This window comes from Pangasianodon hypophthalmus, chromosome 18 (assembly GCF_027358585.1).
Source record: "Pangasianodon hypophthalmus isolate fPanHyp1 chromosome 18, fPanHyp1.pri, whole genome shotgun sequence".
Classification (NCBI taxonomy): Eukaryota; Metazoa; Chordata; class Actinopteri; order Siluriformes; family Pangasiidae; genus Pangasianodon; species Pangasianodon hypophthalmus.
In genome coordinates this window covers 2,604,789-2,632,288 of record NC_069727.1, presented here as the reverse complement: position 1 = coordinate 2,632,288, position 27,500 = coordinate 2,604,789, and the positions used below count along the sequence as shown (strand labels likewise).

Sequence of the window (27,500 nt, the reverse complement as noted above, 5' to 3'; positions counted from 1 at the left end):
GGGAAAATGAAAATGTTTCAGGTCTCAGAGGAGTAAAAAAAATCATTGAAATGCAGAAACATATTAAACTTTAACAGGATTTTGTGCAGCTTTCAGCACAAGGAGGCACAATCTCTGACCCTGAGCTGGATTTCTAATGTTTCTATCTGTTCGTCCAATCATTTCTGAATTATTTACCTTTCGTACCTGGTGAGACCAACGTGAGGAAGTGTGTGTACGTGTGTGAGTTTGCGTGTGTGTAACGCATTAAAAATCATTTGAACTGAGCTCCTGACTTCCTGAATAAAGAATCATTAACTCCTGAATTGCCTTGTAATTATTTCCTCATTAAAGATTTGCAGAGTTTGAAGACGTTCATTAAGTCGTGTCATCAGAGTGAGCGTAAATGACAAAAGAATCCTCGTTGTTCACTAAAGCGAATCTAATAAACTCCTCAAACCTGTTTCTGTTAAACACACACACACACACACACACGCACCCGTGAAGATAAACTCATCACAGAAATGTTAAAATCTGATCTAAAACACACAACAAAGCCGAACTGACAGCAAGTGTTCTCCTCCTCACTGAAGCATAAAATTAATTAAATGAAATTGTGTTAAACGTCGTTACTGAAGTGGGAGGAAATTTCCCCGGAGCTGCAGAAGTATTTAATCAGGTGCTCACGCTCGAGGGGCTTCTACTGTGATTCATACCTGCAACTTTTCATTATCACATTTAATTTACACAAAAGTACATGAGTGTGTGATGAACAACAACAACAACAACGGGCTCGTCTGAATATTCACACTCACACACACATCATGTCAAGTCCATAACCAGCATTAAACATGAGGAGAGGTGCAGCTGAGAGCTTTAATAACACACACTGGTAATATTCCCTCCAAACACAGCAAAGAGACGGATTAATCTTCTTCTGCAACGGAATAAACCAGCAAAACAAGCCGAGAGATCCGAACAACGACCTCCTACAACCTCACGCTTAAAGGTTTATTCTCAGCTTTTATTCTTTTGCCTTATAAGAGTATAAATAAATAAAATGAGGAGGGAATGAAATGGAGGCTTTGTTCTGAAGGAGAGGAGTTCCTCAGGGTTCAGTGCTCAGCTCTGTGTGATTGGAATCTATCCAGGGTTCGCTGTTCTTCTCTATTCAGTCGATTGAATGATTAAAGTCGGGGAGGAGCTGTGGCCTGGTGTCTGTTTTACACAACACCACCACTGTGTGTGTGTGTGTGTGTGTGTGCACATGTTAAACTGCTATCTGTCCCAGCATGACACACACAGCGGTGTACGAGGCTCTCCATTTCTGAATGATTTACGCTGGAGCTGAGCTGCAGAGTGGTGAAGAAAAACACATCTGGCCGCTTCTGCCGTTTGTTTGTTGGCAGGAAGTGGAAAAGCGCTGGCGAAATGGGAAAAATGTCGTCAGTAAACATGATGGTGCCTTTAGCATACGAATAAACTACACAACTTACTTAACAGCAGGAATGTTTTCACAGATTCAGTTTTCTTCTTCAACTCCACAGGAGACTCAACATCACTTCTGTCCCTCTGATACAGTTCCTCAACCTCAGCCTCAGCCTCGTTACCTCTTTCAAACACACTCACACACCGTAGTGTTCGTCTTTCACTTCCTTTATATGAACTGCTTCCTCATGTCCTGCACTCGTTAGGTAGGAAGGAGGAAGGTGGAGGTGTGAAAGAGAGGACAGTTGCTGCTCCTGAAGGGATTAATGATGCTCTGGAGAATTAAAGTCTATGAGCAGTGAGGTTTAGAGAAGGTGTGGTTCGGGGCGGGAGGGTCACAGCGGTGTGTTTCAATCTCTAATTATACGTTTTCTCTTCATTAAATAAACTCGCGTTAGTAGAATAAATAGGCTGAGAGACTGAAATTTACATTTACAAAACACCCCTGTAGAGAGGGAAATGGTTCAGTCCAGCGCATAAACACTGTTTGAGCAGGATTCGTTTGGATCAGAGGAGGTTTGTTTTATTGATGTAATTTGAACAGGATCATTATTATTATTATTATTGTTATTATTATTATTATTATTATTATTATTGTTATTATTATTATTATTATTATTATTATTGAGGAAGCTCTGTGTGTTTGGAGAATTACAGACGATAATTTCCTTCAGAATTATGACTTTTTCAGACAGGATTAAATTCACAGTAATTCCCAGATAAAACTAATCCAGTGTGAATAAGGCTACTACATGGCTAATTTGGTTAAAGGAGGAACTCTAATGCTGTTTTGCTTTTCCTACACAAAAATCATTCAAAAAATAAATAGAGAGAAGAAGACAGAGAGACACAGAGAGAGAGAAAGAGAGAGAGAGAGAGAGAGAGAGAGAGTCGAAAGTGAAAAAAATCAGATCAGTTTAGCTTGCTAATGATTTCAGAATTATTTCAGGAAAGTATATTAGCATTAGCAAAACTTCATACAGTTTTCTATTATTCCATCACTCCATTTCTCCACCACTCGTTCCTCTCCTTCACTCTATCAATCCATCACTGTCGCTCTTCATCCATCCATCACTCTTCCCTCTCCAACACTCCATAACTCTTCCCTCTCTATCACACCATCCCTTCATCACACATCCATCTCCATCATGCCATCACTGCATCACTCATCCCTCTCCTCACTCCAGCACTTGCCCCTCTCCATCCCTCCATCACTCGTTGCTTAATATCTCTCTTTGTCACAGACAGTCAGCTGGTGGGCGGAGCTAAAGACTGAACTATGCAGGATGCTCTCACTGAAATAGAGAGATCAAGAGACCAGAACAGAGTAAAGCATCCCTGCACTCCTCCATTCGTCTCTTTCTCTCTGTTTCTCTTTTTCTCTTTCAGCACCGTGTGGAGCTGCAGCTTGGCCCCGGGCCTCGTTTCCACATGAGCGTCAGTGTGTGTTTTTCTTCACTCCTCCCCTCAGGCTGGAGGCTCGGGGGAAGGAGCAGAGCAGCGTCCATCAGTCCTGAAGCTGCTTTCCACTCACTGAGACTGCACAGAGTGTGAGAAGGTCCTCACTAAACCCACCTGGCCAGGCTGAAGACGTCGTCCACCAGACCAGCACGATTCCCCACAGAGATGATCTGCAGTGTCACACACACACACACACACACACACAGGTTCATCAGTAAGAGAGGGTGGTACAGGACACAGGACAGGCAGGACAGGAGGAATGAATGGAGGAAGAATGAAACGGAGAGAGAGAGAAGCAGATAGAGATGAGACAGGAGGTTTATGAGAAGTGAAAGTGAGCAGTGAGGGTGAAGGAGAGCAGCAGCTGGATTTACACACAAATGAGGAAGAGAAGGAGAGGGAAAAGAGGAGCTGCGTACTGTGGGGTTGAGCATCAGCTGCTGGATCAGGAGTCTCCAGTTGTGGAGGTCGTAGTTCACCCTGAAGTAGCCCGTCTGATTGATGTTGCCTAGCAACCACGTCTCCTCGCCTATACGTCCCACTCGGTGCGTCTCTATAAATAAAAGAGGAGAAAGAGTAAGAGAATGTTTAGTTTCAATCGCTCCATCATTACATCACTCCATTACTACATCACTCCATCACTCATTCCTCGACATCACTCCATCACTCATTCCTCTACATCACTCCATCACTCATTCCTCTACATCACTCCATCACTCATTCCTCGACATGACTCATTCCTCTACATCACTCCATCACCCATTCCTCTACATTATTCATTCCTCTACATCACTCCATCACTCATTCCTCGACATCACTCCATCACTCATTCCTCTACATCACTCCATCACTTGTCCTTCTCATCACTCCATCACTCGTTCCTCTACATCACTCCATCATTCCATTACTCTCACTCCATCAATCCTTCCTCTCCATCAATCCATCACTTGTCCTTCTCATCACTCCACCACTCACTCCTCTTCATAACTCCATCACTCTCCATCATTCCATCACTCTCACTCCATCACTAATTCTTCTGTATCACTCCCTCATTGCATCACTCTTCTTTTCCCTTTTCCTTTCTCTACATCACTCAATTTTTCTCATCACTCAGTCACTCCAGTGCTCAATAGATAAACAAAGTGAAGGAATGAGGAGAGAATGTTTAGATTTTCTCTTCGCTCCATTACTACATCACTCCATTACTACATCACTCCATTACTACATCACTCCATAACTCATTCCTCTACATCACTCATTCCACTACATCATTCCATCATTCTATCACTCTCACTCCATCACTCATTCCTCTACTCTCATTCCATCACTCATTCCTCTGCATCACTCCATCATTGGACCACTCTTCTTTGTCATCACTCATTCCTTTCCATCACCTTATCACCCCATCACTTGTTCTTCTACATTACTTCATCATTCCATTAGCCTCACTCCATCACTTTTATATATGCGAGGAGAGAATGTTTAAATTCAATCATTCCATCAATCAGTCACTCCATCACTCCTCCTTCTTATCACGCCATCATTCCATCACTCTATAAATAAACAAGGAGAAGAAGTGAGGAGAGAATGTTTAGGTTCAATCACTTCATCAGTCCTTCTGCATCACTCCATCTATAAATAAACGAGGAGAAAGAGCAGGAAGAGAATGTTTAAATTTAATCATACCCACCCACCCATACACACACACACACACGCCTCAGGGAATGACAGATAAAATGTCCGTAACTGAACTGACTGAGAGACAATGATACACTTTATTTATATTCAAGCACTTTTTTGATAAACAACAGCGTCATTTATGCTAACCTTCATCACCATCTTCATCTTTCTTCTTCACTTCCTGAACAGATCAATGCTGAGAGCAGGCGTGCTCTCCTACAGGAACTGTGTGATGAGGGAAACTGTCCATTTGTTGTGTTCTAAAAGGACACTTCATTTAATTCCCTTCAAGCTCAGTGTGTATAACCCGTGTGAGTGATTACACTCGTACACCATCATATTGCATCACAGCTGTCACTGCGCTTTACAGCCGTGATACACGCACGTCTCGAAAGCTTCAGAGCTTCACTCTAAATACTCATTCAGCATCTCCAGAGATCTACAGAGCTTCAGTGCTTCACTCTAAATACTCATTCAGCATCTCCAGAGATCTACAGAGCTTCAGAGCTTCACTCTAAATACTCATTCAGCATCTCCAGAGATCTACAGAGCTTCAGTGCTTCACTCTAAAGACCCATACAGCATCTCCAGAGATCTACAGAGCTTCAGAGTGTCACTCTAAATACTCATTCAGCATCTCCAGAGATCTACAGAGCTTCAGTGCATCACTCTAAAGATCCATTCAGCATCTCCAGAGATCTACAGAGCTTCACACTAATGAATCATTTAGCATCTCCAGAGATCTACAGAGCTTCAGTGCTTCACTCTAAAGACCCATACAGCATCTCCAGAGATCTACAGAGCTTCAGAGTGTCACTCTAAATACTCATTCAGCATCTCCAGAGATCTACAGAGCTTCAGTGCATCACTCTACAGATCCATTCAGCATCTCCAGAGATCTACAGAGCTTCAGAGCTTCACTCTAAATACTCATTCAGCATCTCCAGAGATCTACAGAGCTTCACACTAAAGACCCATTCAGCATCTCCAGAGATCCACAGAGCTTCACACTAATGAATCATTTAGCATCTCCAGAGATCTACAGAGCTTCAACGTGTCACTCTAAAGATCCATTCAGCATCTCCAGAGATCTACAGAGCTTCACTATAATGAATCATTCAGCATCTCCAGAGATCTACAGAGCTTCAGAGTGTCACTCTAAATACTCATTCAGCATCTCCAGAGATCTACAGAGCTTCAGTGCATCACTCTAAAGATCCATTCAGCATCTCCAGAGATCTACAGAGCTTCACACTAATGAATCATTTAGCATCTCCAGAGATCTACAGAGCTTCAATGTGTCACTCTAAAGATCCATTCAGCATCTCCAGAGATCCACAGAGCTTCACTATAATGAATCATTCAGCATCTCCAGAGATCTACAGAGCTTCACTATAATGAATCATTCAGCATCTCCAGAGATCTACAGAGCTTCACTCTAAAGACTCATTCAGCATCTCCAGAGATCCACAGAGCTTCACTCTAGAGACTCATTCAGCATCTCCAGAGATCTACAGAGCTTCACACGAAAGACCCATTCAGCATCTCCAGAGATCTACAGAGCTTCACTATAATGAATCATTCAGCATCTCCAGAGATCTACAGAGCTTCAGAGCTTCACACTAAATACTCATTCAGCATCTCCAGAGATCTACAGAGCTTCACACTAAAGACCCATTCAGCATCTCCAGAGATCTACAGACCTTCACACTAAAGACCCATTCAGCATCTCCAGAGATCCACAGAGCTTAACAATAATGAATCACTTGGCATCTCCAGAGATCTACAGAGCTTCACAATAATGCACATCACAGCATCTCCAGAGATCCATAGAGCTTCACACTAAAGTCTTGTTCAGCATCTCCAGAGATCCACAGAGCTTCACAGCTTAACAATAAAGACTCATTCAGCATCTCCTGAGATCCACAGAACTTCAGAGCTTCACACTAAAGAATCATTCAGCATCTCCAGAGATCCACAGAGCTCCAGAGATGAGAAATAAAGCTCAGAAATGGAGCCGTTGTCTGTCTGCTTACTTTCAGCTTTAACTGTCTCTGTTCCCAGCTCACTGTCTGCTGTCAGAGAGAAGAGACAGGATTCAGAGTCGGTTAGTGGACAATCTGGGGACTCGGTTCCATGGAGACACAGGAAGGAACCTTTTCAGCAGGAACTTCAGTGAGAACGTTGCTGCTTAAATTGAATTCAGTGTCTTCCAGTGGAACTGCTGCCAAATGATGGCTTTTAGCTGTGAATCATCAGTGAAGCAGCATCTCTCAGAGAAACCATAATTTACCTGTCTCTCCACTCTCAGAGGAGCCGAATGGGATTAAAAAGATAACCATGACACGTTTGTGTGTGTGTGTGTGTGTGTGTGTGTGTGTGTGTGTGTGTGTGTGTGTGTGTGTGCGCGTATGTTAGAGCTTCTACCTGTTTTATTAGAGATCCAGATGAGAGACTCAGAGGACATGTGACTGAAATTTCCCAATGCCAGGTTCAGCGGGATCTGCCACTGCAAACTGACACACACACACACACACACACACACAGGAGGAGAGAATTAAAACAAAAAGAAAAGACATTTTTATTCAGAATAACAGAGGTAAAAATTTTCGAGAGAAGAAATTGAGAGTGATGGAGTGCAGACACACACACACACACACACACACACACACGGCATCAATCAGGCACTCATGTTCTGCTGTCTGCCAACACACACTCACACACTCTCAGAAACAAAGAACCAGCAGTGAGTCATCAACATCATTACAGCACAATAAAAACCCCTGCAGCATTTTTTTCTCTACTGAGTTCCAGTGATCAGTCCACAATCTGTGTGTATTACACTGGAGCTGGTCAAATTTGACCTCAAACAATTGATCGAAATTCGATTTTGCCCCTTTAAGCAGCTCGTCAGTGTGTTTGTGACTTTACAGATAGATAATTCACTGTTTCTCACGGTGTGTTTTATGTTTGGGCAAAGAGATCAGGAACTGATGCCGTCCTTCACACCTGATCACAGCGTCCACTTCTACTCTAACAGAAGCACAGACCTACATATTTCACACTTTTATTTTGTACTTTTTTGAGCCATTCAGAAAACTTGGAGTTGGATTCCTTTGTTATGTATCACTCCAGAGCTGTCTAGCTATGAGTTGTTAGCTGTTGAGCACTTCTCATGACTACCCTACTATGTTAGCCAGATTGCTCACAATATTTTGGGCTTGGAGCTCAGTTTTTTCCACTAACTTCCTCATTTTGATAGACAGCACTCCTGCTTCGATTCCTTCTTCAGCTTCTACACTCTCCGCTGTTCACAGGCTGGCAGGTCTTTGATGTCATCCTTCTAGTATATGCAATTGGTTCAGTCATGTATAGAAGAACTGTATATTTTGGTGCTAAGCTTGCCTTGCGTGAGTCTGGAGTGACCTTGTGATTGAACCCTGGGTTTATGTCCAAAGTCATATCACCCACTGCTGCTGCTTGGGCTTCACTATGTACCTTCTCCATGTTCTCCAACAGCATGAGTGCACCTCATTCCATTCAGTCCTAAGGTGAATTGTGGAATAGGTTATCCAGGTGATTCTCACCAGCTTAGCTGGTTAGGAAGAGTGAAACAGAATGCTAGTTATGGTTCCAACTCTGGTTCTGAACATGAGATAATTGCCAAGGTTGGCAACCAGCACAGATCCAGCAGGAACTTAGCAAGAAGGTTCCATGTAACAATGGAATTTCCATCAAATACTATATCATACATTCACTTCATGACTTTGTTGAAGGCATGTGTGGTATCCAGGTGATTCTCCCCACTCCTGTGGTTATCTGGTGTTCAAAAAAAGAACCCTACAGTCACATATAATAACTAGTAACAAACTAGTATCATCAGCTGTTCAAGAACTTCACATTTTTGCTAAGATTTTTTGTCTCTCTCTCTCTCTCTCTCTCTCTCTCTCTCTCTCACTGTAAGCTCTTTTCCATTCTCTCTCTCTAACAGAAGAGTTTGGAGGATAATGAGGTCCACAGGGAGGCTGCAGGAGATCCAGCATGACCACCCATACCACCTTAACACACTCGCTATATTTATAAAGCAGCCTTATATACAGTCTTTAATGATATTGTATTAGCGCTGCTCATAGAGTTGGGTGTGTTCAACAACACTTCATGGAAAATCGAGACAAATAAAATTTAAATATGAAATTGATTTCCTTTTTTGACATTGTTATGACTCCTTACACTTCATTCAAACACTAATGCATCTACACTCTTAACACACGTTGCTAACTGTTGTCATGTATGAATGGGCAACACTAGATATTAACCCCATTATTACACTCCTCCATGTGTGTGCGTGTCTGTGTGTGTGTGTGAGAGAGAGAGACTACTGCTGCCATTCAGTAATAAAACACTGATTATGGACTTGAATCCTTCCTCGTGAGGCCAGCAGAAAAAGCCGAGAGCAGCAAAAAACACAAAACAAAACAAACAAAAAACCCCAGCAGCAGCTGCACCTTCAGAGGAGAGAGACAGAAAAACAAAAGTAAAACTTGGACAAGTCTGAAGAGAAATTGCTAATGATGAAAAAAACACAGGAACATCGTATGTGTGAATCACTGCAGCTGAGCACAGGTTCCTCAGGACCATTCAGAGACATTGCATCAACTCATCCAGGGGGTGAGGAGACAAGATCTAGCACTGTGAGAAACCAGATACATCATACTCAGGAGATGAGATCCAGCATTTACGGCATTTGGCAGATGCCCTTATCCAGAGCAGCTTACGTTTTTTTTTTTTTCATTTATACAACTGAGCAGTCAAGGGTGAACGTGGTGCTGGTATTTGAACTCACAACCTTCCAATCAGTAGTCCAACTTTGTAAGCACTAAGCTACCACTGTTAACACACTGACATGCTCCATAACACATGAACACACACTCCATGGACACACACTCCATGTGTGTAATGTGTGTGTAAGCACAGAGAGAGAGGACATTTAGCACAGTGAGAGAAGAGGTCCAGGACAAGGAGAGATGAGATCCAGGACAATGAGACACGAGATCCAGCACAGTGAGAGACGAGGTCCAGGACAAGAAGAGATGAGATCCTGCACAGTGAGAGACGAGATCCAACACAGTGAGAGATGACACCCAGGATGATGAGAAATGAGATCCTCCACAGTGAGAGACGAGGTCCAGGACGAGGAGAGATGAGATCCAGGACAATGAGAGATGAGATCCAGCACAGTGAGAGATGAGATCCTCCACAGTGAGAGATGAGATCCAGCACAGTGAGAGATGACATCCGGGACAATGAGAAATGAGATCCAGCACAGTGAGAGATGACATCCGGGACAATGAGAAATGAGATCCAGCACAGTGAGAGATGACATCCTCCACAGTGAGAGATGACAACCATTACGATGAGAAATGAGATCCTGCACAGTGAGAGATGAGATCCAGGACAATGAGAGATGAGATCCAGGACAATGGGAGATGAGATCCAGGACAATGGGAGATGAGATCCAGCACAGTGAGAAATGAGATCCAGGACAATGAGAGATGAGATCCAGCACAGTGAGAGATGAGATCCAGGACAATGAGAAATGAGATCCAGCACAGTGAGAGATGAGATCCTCCACAGCAAGAGACGAGATTCGGCACAGAGAGACGTAACCCAGCACACTGAGATGATATCTTCCATAGACGAGAGACGACATCCAGCACAGTGAGAAACGAGATTCAGAACAGTGAGAGATGAGATCCAGCACAATAACTGATAAGCCCAGCACACTGACAGACAAGATCCAGCACAGCTAGAGACAAGATCCAGCACAGTAAGCGACAAGTCCAGCACGGTGAGAGACGAGGCTAACACAGTGAGAATAGATCCAGCACAGTAAGCGACAAGTCCAGCACGGTGAGAGACGAGTCCAGCACAGTGAGATCCAGCACATAACTATGGTGCAAGAAACATCTGTAATCATGTGGATGATTTCACCCAGTGGAACGGTCTTTAATATGTTAAAGAGGACCACCACAGGAAAGCCATGAGAGAATGAAACTTCAAGGCCAAAAGGAGAAACAATATAACACAGGATGCCAAAACCTCAACTGGCCATCAGCACACTTCAGTTCTAACATTAAATCAAAAAACATTCATTTAAATATTTCAAATTCTGAACCTGAGTGAATTAGAATTGTGAAAAGTGCATTCGTGTTATAAAGAGTTTCTCTGGTTGATTTCTTAGACAACACACAGACTCCATCACATTAATATTCAGAGTGTGTTACGGTCTGCTGCCAGCATTTGGGCTTACACAAGACCTAAAGACTTTCTAAGGACCTGCTGAATTATTCATGAGATCATTAATGAGGGCTAAAGCTAACGCTAATGTGTCTGCATCAGGCAAGTCCATTCCCGTTTGACACACACCACAGGATTGTATCTGGACTGGATGGTACCTTTTGTTAAAAAGCTGACGGTGGTGGATCTTGGCGTCCGTGTCATAGAGGAAGTGCTCCTGGCTGATGGTGACAGTGTTCTCCAGGCTCTCGTGCTTGCTGATGGTGACCACGGGGTAGCCCATCTGCAGAGTCCAGCCGTCCATCACCTCCTTTATGCTGATGTCCTTCCCTTCCCTCTGCAGGGCCTGGAACCCGGAACAGCACAGTGAGGCCCAAGGTTCTCTCAATAACGTCCTGTTCACATGGCTATAGTGTCTATAGACACCAGAAATTATTACTGACATCACAGGCATGTCTTCATCAGTGTTTCAGTCTAACACTCCACCTGTCCTGGACACCTCTTACACCTATTATCACTAATAATTCTCATATGGGAGTAATAATTCCAGAAGCTGCATTCACACAATATGATAACATCAGTGATTTAATAAAAGTGGGCATTTTCTGCTCAGTAATTATTCACACAGGACTATAAACTCAACGCTGCTGTTAATTGTCAGTGTCAGGAATAATTACCAAAGATGACACTCCTACTTTCTCCCATGTGAATCAGGCTTATGAGGCTGATGGAGGATTATTAGTTTATTCTTTTACATCCTGTTACATTATAATGAATAATATGGGTGAAGGTCACCTGATCCCACGTCCCTACAGAGAAATTACACACAGGTTCTATGTGTAATTCACAATACTGAAGATACAATCAAGTCAATAAAGAAACAAGACTCACGTTTGAGTAACAGGTTGTTAATAATAATTCTTAAGAGGATTTTATAATGTTCACGTCACTCTGCTAAATCACGCTACACTCCTCGTACTCTTACAGATTTGATGTGACAGGAAGTGTATGGAGGCTCTGCAGTAATAACATCAATGCTGCAGTGCTGTGAGGTATTAAAGCACACTGACAGTTACTCTCATACTGAAAACTTCGACTCGAGCAGATCAGTGAATCACGGAGATGTCCGTCATCCAAAGGAAATGTGAAGGTGCAGCTCAGACGGTGAAAAAAGACTTACTGAAGGAGTAAATAATAAGAGGAGAAGTGAGAGAGAAGTGGAGACAGATGGTGAGAGTCACACGGCCAAGAAGAGACTCAGTGCTTCATGTGGATCGTCTGTAACTGAGACTCGGGCACCTGAGAAAAGAGCTCAAAATGCAGCTGTCTCACCCGTCCATGTGTCCCGCTTTGTTTAATGTGGCAAGTAGCAGCTGCAGATCCTCTCAGTCACAGATGGAGAGAAAAGCGAGTACAGCAGCTTCACCTTAACAATGATTTTCAGATCATTTGTAGTGGAGCTTAGAGCTGGCTTGTGGATATGACTAAAGGCTTTGTGCAGATTATTGTTTTAAAGTGGATTTTGTGAATAAACTATGCAGTGTGTATAAATATTCATTAGATGATGGTTTATCTGGGGTTTTATTGCTGCTCAATTCCTCAATATAGTGAACACACAGTAAGCTAAGAAGACCTGAGGTCAAGGGTATCTAATTTATTTTAAACAATCTTTTAAACAGTTCCAGCACAACAGTGATTTCATATCGCTGTCTTATAAAAGATGCTAACGGCTCTCCAGTATCCTGCGGTTTCAGTAAATGAATCTCACACTTCCCTTGTGGTAGGTAATCTCATTAAGAAGACATTTTTCACCAGATTAGCGAGGCTAATGCTGAGAGTCATTGTCTGACTTTCCAGACTGTTAAAAGCTTGACTACCTGACAAGATTTTCTCTGCTTGACAAAAAAAAATTAATTTTGAACTTCAGGCAAAAAGAGGTGGATTTGATATTTATCCATAATTCAGGTCATTTTTCAGAAAGCCGGATGCTTTGAAGCTAGATGTGTTGAAGCTGAATGTGTTAAAGCTGGACATGATGAGGCTGGATATGTTGAACCTGGACTTACTGAAGATGGATGTGTTGAAGCTGGATGCTTTGAAGCTAGGCGTGATGAAGCTGGACATGTTAAAGCTGAATGTGTTAAAGCTGGACATGTTGAGCCTGGATATGGTGAGGGTGAATGTGTTGAAGCTGGACATGCTGAAGCTGGATGTGTTGATCCTGGATGTGGTGAGGGTAAATGTGTTGAGGCTGGCTGTGTTAAAGCTGGATGTGTAGAAGCTGGACATGCTGGAGCTGGATCCATTGAAGCTGGATTTGTTAAAGCTGGATCTACTGAAGCAGGACATCCTGAAGCTGGATCTATTGAAGCTGGACATGCTGAAACAGGATGTGTTGAAGCTGGACATGCTGAAACAGGATGTGTTGAAGCTGGATGTGTTGAAGCTGGATGTGTTGAAGCTGGACATGCTGAAGCTGGCTGTGTTGAAGCTGGACATGCTGAAGTTGGACATACTGAAGCTGGCTGTGTTGAAGCTGGACATGCTGAAGTTGGACATACTGAAGCTGGCTGTGTTGAAGCTGGACATGCTGAAGTTGGACATACTGAAGCTGGCTGTGTTGAAGCTGGACATGCTGAAGCTGGCTGTGTTGAAGCTGGACATGCTGAAGCTGGCTGTGTTGAAGCTGGATGTTTGAAGCTGGATGTGTTGAAGCTGGACATGCTGAAGTTGGACATACTGAAGCTGGCTGTGTTGAAGCTGGACATGCTGAAACAGGATGTGTTGAAGCTGGATGTGTTGAAGCTGAACATGCTGAAACAGGATGTGTTGAAGCTGGATGTGTTGAAGCTGAACATGCTGAAACAGGATGTGTTGAAGCTAGATGTGTTGAAGCTGGATGTGTTAAGGCTGGACCTTTTGTGGCTGGACATGATGTGACAGAACTAGACATGATTAGACTGGATGAGTTAAAGCTAAATGCATTTAGGCTATTCTGATATTGGATGTGTTGTGACTGCATGGAGGTGATAAAGCTGGAGGTGTTAAAGATGGACATTCTGAGATTGGACATTGTGTGTCCAGCACTGAAACACATCCAGCTGATATTGCACGGGGAAGCAGAAGGGCACAGACACCTGTATTAATCCAAACTGCAGCATCGGGTCTCACAGGAATCTCAGAGCAACGTGACTGATTCCATTTCATAGATGTCTCTCTTAATAAATGGACTCTTCCTGCCTCCATTCACTTCAGCTGTCAGTCTTTAAAAAAGAAAAAAATCTTAAATTGTCTGCTATGATATGATTTTTTATTTTATTTTCAGATTTTTGATGGAGGTTCAAGTTGGTAATGGGAATGAATTCTCAGAGTACTGTGTATGTGTGTGTGTGTAGTTACACAGTGGATACTAAGCTCCTTGCTGCTCACCTGCAAGCACACCAGCCTTCTGCAGAAGCGTGAGGAGAATCAATCATTTCTGCACACACATTCTCTCTCTCTCTCTCCTATTAGTGTGTGTCATGACTTTACAGGTCCTGGGCTTAAAGCACACACACACACACACACACTCTTATAGTATGAATCTCACCTGTGAAAATGAGTTCCACAAGTCGTCCCTTGCCGTGTTTCCGTACTCGTGCGTCACTAAATAATCCTGTAAAACAGGCAGTGAGGAAAACTGGTAACTTCTTGCATCTGTTCATTCAGCAGCAGACGGAGATATAAAGCACATTCAGGAGAATGGAGGGAAAAACACCCTGCAGTGAGATAGTTATCGCTTCTCATTTCGATTCAGCACAGCGAGTGTAAATCCAGTGTGGCAGATGTTGGGGTTTGATTGGCTGAAGCTTCAAGATGGACAATAAGGAGAAAATTAGAGGCTCGTGATGATATTTAAAGAAGTCAGACATTCAGTGTGAAAGTGTTTCAGCATCAGTGAGTGTGGTGAAGGACGAGAGAAAATGCAGATGGACACAATAAACAATAATGAAATCAAAGTTTCACAGTTTGAAAAATGAATGAGAAAGAAAAACAAATGATTTACTTTCTACAAACACACTTAGAAAAAACAGAGGGAGAGAAACACAGCAGAAAGAGTTTATATAAATGAAAAAGGAACATTAATCTTGTGTAATAAGTTCCCTATCGGTGTCTTCCTGCAAATCTGCCTGCGTATCTAATCTAACACATTCACCTTGAAGAGTAAATATGAGTGTAAATGTTTCAGGCACTTTAGCTCCTTCACTCACTGCTGCTGATTTCCATCCAGGACATTTATATGATGTTATATTAGACATGCTGTCAGTTTTAATTAAAGGAATGAAAGCCTCTGTGTTGCAGTGAGAGGCGAGAGAGAGCAGACGCAGACAGCTCCAGAGACCTCGACCACGGACAGAACGACGACAGAGGAGATGCTGTGTGTGAATATTATTGAACTTAGAAACGGTGATTTATGTTTTTCAGGAAAAGTGTTCTCTCAGAAGCTTTCCTCTCCTGTCCTCATTCCTCCCTCCCACCTACCAGGTGTCACAGCCTAATGAACTGTACAGGCCAGGTGGTCCATGAGCAGTGTGTTTAATCGCTCCTGCTCTATCAGTGGGGTGTGTGTGTGTGTGTGTGTGTGTATCAGTGAAGCCAGACGGAGGAGCATCGACACCGTGCCCTGTCACCCTGAGGTCAAGCCCCAGCTCCAAAAACCAGCACTCTGGGAAATATGTGTGGAGATGCAGCAGATTACTGACTGACAAGCTCTGTTCTGGTCTGCTGAATCTCTCTCTCTCTCTCTCTCTTTCTCCGTCTCTCTCATTGTCTGACCGTTGCCCTGAGGCTGAATGACCATCAGGTCCAGACTCGGCCCTGGTCAGGCTGCCAAAGCGGCTTTTCATTATTTTCACTGCACTGATTTCAGGAGGACAAAATAAACCTGTCTGCCTTTAGACACAGCTCACACCAAGGTCACTCACACACACACACACACTCACACACACAAACACAAACAAACACACTCAATCACACATACACACACCACACTGTGCCGTCACTCAGGTAGTGTTTATGGATTAGGCTGGAGGATTTCACTCAGTGCCAAAACATAATCACGAAGCTGAAATCATCTGAAAGTGAGACGACGAGACGAACGAGTGAGAGAGAGACGAACACGAGAAAGTGAGAAATGACAGGTGAGTTAAACACTGCAGTTTAATAACCATGATGATTAAACACAATGTATAATTAATAACTGCAGCTCACAGGCATTAATGAGACTCTTCTACTGAAGCTTCTAGAAAATAAAGAGCTGTTAATGAGAACCGAGAGAAAACATCTGCCACACATCTGGAGTGGAAGTGTGTTAGGGCATAAAACGGGAGTAAAATTCAAATATGACACAGAGAGAGAGAGAGAGAGAGAGAGAGAGAGACAGAGAGAGACAGAGAGCAAGAAAAACAGAGAAAAAACAGTGAGACAGAAAGAGATAGAGAGAGATATAGATAGATATAGGGAGAGAGAAAGAAAGGCAGAGAGAAAATAAATGAGACAGAAATAGAGAGAGCCAGAGAGAGATAGAGAGAGGGAGAGAGAGAGAGACAAACAGAGAGACAGACAGACAGAAAGACAGAAATAAAGACAGACAGACAGACAGACAGAAATAAAGACAGAGAGACAGACAGAAAGACAGACAGAAATACAGACAGACAGAGAGACAGACAGAAATAAAGACAGAGAGACAGACAGAAATACAGACAGACAGAAATACAGACAGACAGAAATACAGAAAGAGATACAGTCTGATTTTGGTTCACTCACATTGATGCCTCTCTGAAACGCAGTTTGTCCCATGACGTTGGCCAACATGCGAATCAGTGCAGCTCCCTGCACACACACACACACACACACACAAATAAGAAGGTAATTGTCTAAATGAGATTATTTTTCAAACTGACCCTGTAAAGAAATCTAATAGAATACAGGTCACCCTGACTGTAGCCCATCTATCACTCAGTAAAAGTATTGGCACCCCCTCCATCAGTGGAAAGGCAGCACCACTGAGCAGATATGATTCGGATGGTGGTTTATTACCAGTACGGCAGTGACACTGACATGTTCAGGGGGGTTTGTGTGTCGTTGAGGAACATGCAGGAGAAAGCACAACCTTTTTGTAGGAGATCCAGTCGAAAACTCGGTGGATGTCAGTGACTTGGAAAAGCTCCTCTGAGATGGGATGAGACGTCGCCATACCGTCCAGCAGCATGACTTCATGAAGAACGTCAGTCAGGAACCTCTGTTTCTGGACACACACACACACAGACACACACACACACACACACACACAGTGAATTATTCTGTGATGAAACCTGATGTCTCGCTCTGTAAGATTCAGAAATGGAACATTTTTCTTGAATGATCACTCACCATTTTCATAAGTGTTATAATGATAGAAAACATGAGTGAAATGGTTTTGGAGTGAACAGATGACACACACGTTACGCATCATCCACTTTCTATTACTAACAGAAACGGGAGAGTTAATGTAGGGTGTCATTACTTACGGTGAAATTATGTCTATGCTACAGTTCCTCTTATATACAGCGACCGTGTAATGGGAAATTTAAACATCACTTAATGACCATCTCAGAATGAACGTTTTTCCTGTTTCTCTGTGAAAAATCAGAAAAGTTTCGTCCTCCACGTCTAAAATGATCGTTATTATTATTCTGTGAAACAGATTTGTTATTTATCACACAGAGAAAATTAGTGATTTATTATAAAATGTGAGATTCCACGCACAAATGTGTGAAAGATGAATAATTTCACAGGAGAGTCCAGGAGAGGCCAGGCATTTTAGACATCAGGAGGAGATCTGATTCTCTCAGTGATGTTTAAAAACATGAAACAGGTGAACACAATAGGGTAACCAATCAATGAAAGGACAGAGTGGAGGACACAACCAGAACAGGAAACTAAAACAAACACAAGCACACAGTGCTTGTAAAGAAAGAGAAATACAGAGAGAGAGAGAGAGAAAGAGAGAGAGAGAGAGAGAGAGAGAGAGAGAGAGAAAGAGAGAGAGAGAGAGAGAGAGAGAGGGAGAGAGAGAAAGCAGCTGTTCAGCCACAATCTCTTCTCACAGGAGTCACGTAAGTGGGCTGTAAAATGAGTGCCATTAGAAGAGCTTCCATCTGGCCCATACCAGCTCTCATCACAGTGTAAACCTCCAACACCATTTCATTTCCACTCTCTCAGCTCTCCTTCCTCCATAAAGACGATATCAAACCCGTCCATCTGACACCCTCCACCCCAACGGTCTCGTAACACCGTCCAGCAGCAGCAAAGAGACAAAAACTATCAGGGACGAGTTTGTGAACACGTGCAGCTCCAGCGAGTCGCGTCTGCTTCCTCAATCAGTGCAGGAGAAAGAGAGAAACTCTGCTGAATCTGCACTCAGTAAAGTCCACAATCACACCATGAGCACTCGAGCGCGTTCATCCTCCACATCGTTACTGCATTAAGGAGAATGTCCTACACACTGCTGTGTTTCTGTCCTGTCCTATGTGTGTGTGTGTGTGTGTGTGTGTGTGTGTGTGTGATACTAGAACCTCAGTGTCACATTTCTGCCTGAGACTGTGTGATTCCACTCATTTACTTTAGAGTGTTGAGGGTAAAAGTTATTATATATTTGTATTTAATCAGTCCAGCTGTGTATAAAAGTGTAACCGGTGATGTTTAGATCAGTATAAAATGCTGATGATGCAAAATAAATGAAAGGACGTCACTCACCATGTTCCATTTTGGGAAGAGGAAGTCGCTCCCCACGTACTCGAAGTAATGAGCAAATCCCTCTTTAATCCACACGTCATCCCACCACACTGGAGTGACCAGGTCTCCTAACCACTACACACACACGCGCGCACACACACACACACACACACACACACAGAAAAAAGTTCAGTATTTTACTGTTAATGCTGTACTGATGTTAGAGCTAGGCAATAAATACATTCTATTTAAAAAAAAAATGATGATCATCATGAATCATTCGAATTTATTCATGTTTAGTTCAATTTTAGAAAGATTTAGTGTTACATTTTGTCATAACTACATAAACAAATTCTTTTATAATATAGTCTACAATTGTCTTTTTTTCTTTCTTCTATGCTGTAATGCCTGAAAAACACAGAAGTACTCAAAAATGAAGTGCTTTATTAAAAGAACAGAATATAACAAAGCAGTTGACACTTGGATAACGTAGGAACTTATAAGAACACCAAGGAACATGAGACAAAACCAAGAAACCTCCAAAGATTCCTCTAAACAAGTCCATTTTAAACAATATTCTAGCACATTCTCAAACTCAATACATTTCCAGCATATTTTCATGGAACTGATTGTCATCTTTAATCCTCTTTAATCTAATGAAGCTCTAAAGATGTTTAATAAGGCTTCAAGTGTGGAAATGTTTAAATCCATTATACATCTAACACTTGTATTACACGTTCATATTTCACATCAGTTATAATATTCAGCATTCATATAATCCTAAAATATTCTGATTAGTGTAACCTATGTGGATATGTGTGTGTCTTGTTTTTTTTTTTCTTTTCTTTTTTTAATTTCAGAACAGAAAGCAGCACAAAAACTTTTGTTTTGTTTAATTGATGCTTTTTGGATGTGTATTAGAAATAATTTTCACAGCTTTAGTGTTTAATCAGAAATCCTCTGCACATTTATGATCATTACTTTTAAACAAAATCACCTGAAATCTGTTTCAGGAGAAAAGCAGCTTCGCCAGATGGAGCTTTTAGAGCGATGATTAATAACCAAACAATAACCTACACTGACACGCACACACACACACACACAAACACACACACGCAAACACACACACACAGCTAATTTCTCTTTTTTATTCTACTTCACATGCAGGCACTCGGCCAAACTGAGTGTAAATGGACTTGGAGAGAGAAATTTGTCCCTCTGTTGTGGATTTACTCCATCTGGATATTACAGTGAGTCTAAATGATGCTTTCTATCATGTATCACTTTTATTATGTGTCAGTAATAATGAGGAAAAACAGAGAGCTGATTAGCAGTGAGAGCTCATCACAGGATCTCATTCAGGGTTCGGTGTGACAGAGAGGCAGACGGTGGCTTTGCTAAAACATCTCGTTAGGAGAAACACGGCTGATCCGTGATGGTTTGATGAGATCCGATGTTGTCAATGTTGTCATAAAAACACACACTTCGCTGCATGCAGGTGGATTTCTGACAAGTTGCTCTTCGGCATAGTCGGCAGGTTGGTTTTGCTTCCCTGACTACAAAGTCTAAAACACAGAGGAGCTTCAAGAAATCGGCCAATTATACTTTAAAACCCAGTGTGTCAGGTTAAATATGAGAGAAGAGGTTTGGAGCAGATACACTATCTGAGAAAGAAGAGAGAGAACTCACAAAGTTCCACACACAGACCAGTGTCACTCTGTAGATCTCAGTATCAGACTGACACTGTATCGGACTGTATCACTGTATTATACTGTATAAGACTGCACCAGACTGTAGCATTCAAATTTTGCATTGATTATAAAATACTACTTTTTGACCTATAAAGCACTGAATGATCTCAGGCCACAGTACCTGAGTGAACTTCAGGTCTTTCATGATCTGTCACGCCTACTTTGATCAAAAAGTGCAGGCTCTTTGTTGGTACCTCGAACAGTTAAGGTTACAGCGGGGGAAGAGCTTTCTCTTAAAAAGCCCCAGAGTTATGGAACAGCCTTCCAATTAGTATTCAGGACTCAGACACAGTCTGTGTTTTTAAGTCTAGGCTGAAAACATATTTGTTTAGTCAAGCCTTTTGTGAATAGTTTTTTCTTAGGTAAAGGAGCAGATCTGGAGGGTTCACAGGCATAGAGTGTTGTGGTGAACTTGGATGTTTGGATGCTGTCTCCACACCACTCTCAGTCAGGTTTGTTGATGGTGGAGTGGCTGGCCAATTTATGTCCCAGGGCACCCTCTGGTCTGTGTTACCTTCTGGCTCTCTCTTTTAGTGATGCTGTCATGGCTAGTCTTGCCGGAGACCCTGCTTTCACTCTGCACGCAATGTACAATTTCTTTAACCATTACCTGACAGTGAGCATACTTATTAATCTCTCTCTCTCTCAGTCTATCTCTGTCGAGCTACACATGCTACTCCTAAGATACTATTGATCCTGACTCCTTCTGCTCTCTGGACCTGCCTGATCCCACCCTGATGCCCTACTTCTGGTTGGAGATTTTATCACCGAAAAACCACTTGCTGTTGCTGAGGATGGCCCCACACAGACAGCCTAAAGATTAACGAGGTTACTGTGGATAGTGCCACTTAGAAACCATAAAGATAGGCTTAGGACTATAATTGCTATGAACAGTTTTGCACTCAAGTCTCAATCATTGAACAGTTAGTAACTTCAACAAAATACACTTCATGTTAAAACAATATTGAATCAAAAATATCAGAAATAACTCTGATGCTCATATTCATAAGTTGCTTATAAGCTCACAAGTTCCTGGTTACACAATTGCATTTTTTGACTTTATAGTACATAGTATAGTACAGTTATAGAGGGAAATTTTTTTTTAAATCACACTATTTGGTGTCACCCAGATAAAACCAGTTGAGTCTGGTTCCTCTCAAGGTTTCTTCCTCAAGGTTTCTTCATCTCAGGGAGTTTTTCCTTGCCACCATTGCTGAATCAGACTGTATCAGACTGTATTGGTGTATCAGACTATATAAGACTGTGTTAGTTGCATAACTGAATCAGACTGTATCATTGTTTCAGATTGTATCCTTGTATCAGAAAAGACAGAATCCGACTCGAGACGTCATTAATGATAATAAAGCAAATCCAATCTCAGCCTCTGCCCCCAATAACAGATATAAATTAACGCTTAAACGGCTAAATGGAGAAAAACAAATAAACACTGGCGAGTTTCTCTTGCAGACTTTAGAGTTATTAACAGGGACTGAGGCTGTGTGTGTGTGTGTGTACTGAGCAAATTGAGCAGCAATCTGCTGAGTTATTACACCACAATGTGAGGCTTATTGGGAGCAGCGGCTGGACCTCGCCTCCACGGGGCTGATGGGTAAAACTCCACTCACCGTTTGGCCCCAGTAGTAATCAATTCAGCTGTGATGTGGTAGAAAGGAGATTTATGGCCTTTCAGTGCTAAGCCTCGTCTGTGAGTCATTAGAACTAAAACAGAATGACAACAGAGTGTTTATCGTCCAGTGCTAAGCCTCATCTGAGTTATTAGAATAAGGACAGAGTGTTTAACGTCCAGCGCTCAGCCTCGTCTGTGAATTATTAGAATAAGGACAGAGTGTTTAATGTCCAGCGCTCAGCCTCGTCTGAGTTATTAGAATGAGGACAGAGTGTTTAATGTCCAGCGCTCAGCCTCGTCTGAGTTATTAGAATAAGGACAGAGTGTTTAATGTCCAGCGCTCAGCCTCGTCTGAGTTATTAGAATAAGGACAGAGTGTTTAACGTCCAGTGCTCAGCCTCGTCTGTGAATTATTAGAATAAGGACAGAGTGTTTAATGTCCAGAGCTCAGCCTCGTCTGTGAATTATTAGAATAAGGACAGAGTGTTTAACGTCCAGAGCTCAGCCTCGTCTGAGTTATTAGAATGAGGACAGAGTGTTTAATGTCCAGAGCTCAGCCTCGTCTGAGTTATTAGAATGAGGACAGAGTACTTAATGTCCAGTGCTCAGACTTCTCTGTGAGTTACTCATATTTATTTTAATCTGTCACTGGGAATGACATTTTTATACAAAGAGAAATATATTACACTACAAGACCTGTCTCTCTCTGTCTCTCTCTCTGACTCTCTCTCACTCTCTCTGGTGTTCTTAATAGATGAGGAAATCAATATGTCAACATGGTGGAGGGCCTGTTCTCTAATTCCCTCTTTGGGTGCCAAGAAGAAGATGAATGGATTCTCAAAGTCTCTCTCTCTCACTGAGAGGGAAATAATTATGAGCCTGAAAAGTGTGTGTGGGTGTGTGGGTGCTGCTAATCAGGAAAGTGCTGAAGCTCTTTCCAACTAATACATCCTTATTAACAGCCTGTTCACCCTCACTTATCCCCACTGTTCACTCTCACTTATCCCCACTGTTCACCCTCACTTATCCTCACTGTTCACTCTCACTTATCCCCACTGTTCACCCTCACTTATCCCCACTGTTCACTCTCACTTATCCCCACTGTTCACCCTCACTTATCCTCACTGTTCACTCTCACTTATCCCCACTGTTCACCCTCACTTATCCTCACTGTTCACTCTTACTTATCCCCACTGTTCACTCTCACTTATCCCCACTGTTCACCCTCACTTATCCTCACTGATCACTCTCACTTATCCCCACTGTTCACCCTCACTTATCCTCACTGATCACTCTCACTTATCCTCACTGATCACCCTCACTTATCCTCACTGATCACTCTCACTTATCCCTGCTGTCACTCTCACTTATCCTCACTGTTCACTCTCACTTATCCCCACTGTTCACTCTCACTTCTCCCTGCTGTTCACTTATCCCCACTTATCACCCTCACTTATCCTCACTGTTCACTCTCACTTATCCCCACTGTTCACTCTCACTTCTCCCTGCTGTTCACTCCACTTATCCCCACTGTTCACTCTCACTTCTCTCTGCTGTTCACTCCACTTATCCCCACTGTTCACTCTCACTTCTCCCTGCTGTTCACTCCACTTATCCCCACTGTTCACTCTCACTTATCACTGCTGTTCACTCTCACTTATCCCCACTGTTCACTCTCACTTATCCTCACTGTTCACTCCACTTATCCCTGCTGTTCACACCACTTATCCCTGCTGTAAACTCCACTTATCCTCACTGTTCACTCTCACTTCTCCCTGCTGTTCACTTATCCCCACTTATCACCCTCACTTATCCTCACTGTTCACTCTCACTTATCCCCACTGTTCACTCTCACTTCTCCCTGCTGTTCACTTATCCCCACTTATCACCCTCACTTATCCCCACTGTTCACTCTCACTTATCCCCACTGTTCACCCTCACTTATCCTCACTGTTCACTCTCACTTATCCCCACTGTTCACCCTCACTTATCCTCACTGATCACTCTCACTTATCCCCACTGTTCACCCTCACTTATCCTCACTGATCACTCTCACTTATCCTCACTGATCACCCTCACTTATCCTCACTGATCACTCTCACTTCTCCCTGCTGTCACTCTCACTTATCCCCACTGTTCACCCTCACTTATCCTCACTGTTCACTCTCACTTATCCCCACTGTTCACCCTCACTTATCCCCACTGTTCACCCTCACTTATCCTCACTGTTCACTCTCACTTATCCCCACTGTTCACCCTCACTTATCCTCACTGATCACTCTCACTTATCCCCACTGTTCACCCTCACTTATCCTCACTGATCACTCTCACTTATCCTCACTGTTCACCCTCACTTATCCTCACTGATCACTCTCACTTCTCCCTGCTGTTCACTCCACTTATCCCCACTGTTCACCCTCACTTCTCTCTGCTGTTCACTCCACTTATCCCCACTGTTCACTCTCACTTCTCCCTGCTGTTCACTCCACTTATCCCCACTGTTCACTCCACCTATCCCCACCGTTCACTCTCACTTATCCTCACTGTTCACTCTCACTTATCCTCACTGTTCACTCTCACTTATCACTGCTGTTCACTCTCACTTATCCCCACTGTTCACTCTCACTTATCCTCACTGTTCACTCCACTTATCCCTGCTGTTCACACCACTTATCCCTGCTGTAAACTCCACTTATCCTCACTGTTGACCCTCACTTATCCCCACTGATCACACTCCCTTATCCACACTGTTTGCCCTCATTTTCCCTGGTGTTCACACTCACTTATCCCTGCAGTTCACATACAGTTATTTCCACTGTTTCCCACTTATCCCCACTGTTCACCCTCACCTATTCCTGTAGTTCACACTCACTTATCCCTGCTGTTCACCCTCACCTATCCCCAATGTTCTCCTTCATTTACCCCCCCCTTTACCATTATTTCTCCCTGCTATTCATCACTTATCCCTGCTGTTCACCTTCACTTATCTCCCCTGTTCACTCTCACTTATCCCTGATGTTCACCGTAACTTATCCCTATTCTTCACCTTAACTTAACTCCGTCGTTCACCCTTACATATCCCTGCTGTTCACCCTCACTTATCCCTGCTGTTCACTCCACTTATCCCCGCTGTTCACCCTTATTATCCCTGCTGTTCACTCCACTTATCCCCGCTGTTCACCCTTACTTATTCCAACTTTTCACTTTAATACATTACCAACGTAATGCAGCAGAAAAATGCAGGGGTTTCTCCACTTTTATGACAAAGTGAAACAAGTGTGTGTGTGTGTGTGTGTGTGTGTAAGTGTGTACCTGATGACAGATCTCATGCACCACCACCATGGTGAGATCCATCTGGTAGGAGAAAGATGAGACTTCAGGATCCAGCAGGATTTTCTGCTCCACAAACACACTCAGACCCCAGTTCTCCATCGCAGCATATGGGTGTTTCGGCACAGCTAGGAGATCTGCGCATGCACACACACACACACACAGCAAGGTCAAGACCAGAAATAATAAAGGACAAACCACAAAACTAAAAACACCAAATGTGTGTGAAGTGTGTGTTTAACTGCAGTGTTAAGTGAGGAGACGAGGTGCAGTGTGTGCGCTGAGTTCAGCTCAATGGCCACTTCAGAATCTATGAACCGAGCCACTGATAAATCAGTATTAATAGCCATGTGTGTGTTTCTGCCCATCCAGTAAAGGTTATATCTATTCATGGTAATGAGGGGACACACACACACCCTCACGTACACACACACACACACCATGCATGATGAGCGCAGCACTAATTAATCCTGTAGCAGTGACTTTTCCTTCTGTAACCCTGTCTGCCTCCCACACAGAGGCCACACAGAGGAATTATGGGTAAAAATGTCCAACCTACACCGCAACATAAATCATTTAACATTACACACCAGCTCGAATCATCTGAATCCTTATGAATATGAGAGCGTAAGGAGATCAGATTTCAGTCCTGGAGAGGATTTAGGCTTCAGTTGAAATTTTGAGTTGTGTAAATATTCATCAAATCCTTAACAAAGGAGAAAAACCTCACTGGAGAACATTTTCATCACATGTAGATAATGTTTCAGGTTTGAAGGTCTTTTCTGCACTACAGTTTTTTTATGTTTATGAAATATAGTATAGTATTCAGTATTCAGCTGAAAATGATGAATAATTGTGGTTTTAGACACAGATTCAGTCACTTCACATTATTAAGACAAATAAAATACCAACAGATATTTAAATGTTTAATATCTCTTAAAATTCAGTTATGCAGCGCAGATAAACAGGCGTCTGAATCAGGCGTCTGAATCAGGTTTTACATCAAACAGTAAATTCCCTCTTCTTACCAAACAACATCGCACAAATAATTCACTTTCCTTTAGATGTTGGCCGACTCAAAGCCGGGGTTACTCTGGGGTTTAGTCTTTTAAGAAGGCTGTTTAATTACATGCTCCAATTAAATATCAATTAAAAATGATCATCTAATTTCACACACACAAACAAGGTTCACAATTAGCCAAGCAAATCTCAGACAAACATTTAGATGTTTGTTTTCATGTAATAAATCAGCGTCAATTTCATTTTCAGATTTGTTTTGTCATTTGAATACAGTTACTATATCAGCCAATCAGAGTCCAAAATCCTTCATTAAACATGCAGGAGGTTAAAAGCATGTGTGTGTGTGTGTGTGTGTGTGTGTGTGTGAGTGTGTGTTTGTGTGTGTGTGTGGGAGTGGGAGTGGGTTGTGTAGTTAAAGTGTGTAGATGTGGAGCAGGGTGTGGATGGTAATAACTTATGCCTTATGAGGACATTAATAATGGGATTATGAGGATATTAATATGGGAATTATAAGGCCAGTACATTAACCATTCAATACCATCATGTCCATTTAGACAGAGAGAAGGATGAAGGGTGAGATAGAGTTACACAGGCTTCATTCTGAGAGAGAGAGAGAGAGAGAGAGAGATGGTGAGGATAATCTCCTGGCCAAGCCAGTGGCCTTGTTCACACCTTCTGCACTAAAACACTTCATCACCTACAAATCAAGGGCCCTTGAGGATGAATGACCCCTACACCATTAGGCGCTGACTCACAGGCTGGGATTTGGAGGTCACACGGGATCAGGGCTTCTCTTAACGAGGACTTTTACAGGAAGTGATGCGGTGTCTGGACGCAGCTGCTGAAATGGATGATTAAAAGCTGAAGCCTGAAGCCGTCCTCAGTCTTGAGCTAAAAGAGCTTCTGCAGTCTCACTGCATTTAGTTGTGTGTGTGTGTGTGTGTGTGGAAGAGACGTGGTTCAGCTCAGACACGTGGTGTAATTATAAAGAGCCTCCAGGTCGTGTCCTCTTCCTGATCCTTCACTGCTGTGAAACACAAACACACATCACTGTGATGTCTCAGGAGGACAAAACCGTCCAGAAAAACGTGTGTGTGTGACGTTTGGTGTAA

At 42.7% G+C, this 27,500-nt stretch overlaps 1 protein-coding gene across 2 annotated transcripts in view; it reads right to left on the bottom strand.

The window, feature by feature from the left end:
* Positions 1-27,500, bottom strand: part of LOC113525244 (thyrotropin-releasing hormone-degrading ectoenzyme) — a 55,445-nt gene that overhangs the window by 11,356 nt on the left and 16,589 nt on the right. For both annotated transcript variants that reach the window (XM_053241877.1, XM_034313368.2), the window contains exons 5-13: positions 25,351-25,505; positions 18,682-18,795; positions 17,057-17,191; positions 16,711-16,776; positions 14,495-14,560; positions 11,064-11,251; positions 7,036-7,124; positions 3,348-3,481; positions 3,043-3,098 (exon numbers count right to left, since the gene is read on the bottom strand). In XM_053241877.1, coding sequence (XP_053097852.1) covers positions 3,043-3,098; positions 3,348-3,481; positions 7,036-7,124; positions 11,064-11,251; positions 14,495-14,560; positions 16,711-16,776; positions 17,057-17,191; positions 18,682-18,795; positions 25,351-25,505 — 1,003 coding nt within the window. The remainder of the gene's footprint in view (positions 1-3,042; positions 3,099-3,347; positions 3,482-7,035; positions 7,125-11,063; positions 11,252-14,494; positions 14,561-16,710; positions 16,777-17,056; positions 17,192-18,681; positions 18,796-25,350; positions 25,506-27,500) is intronic.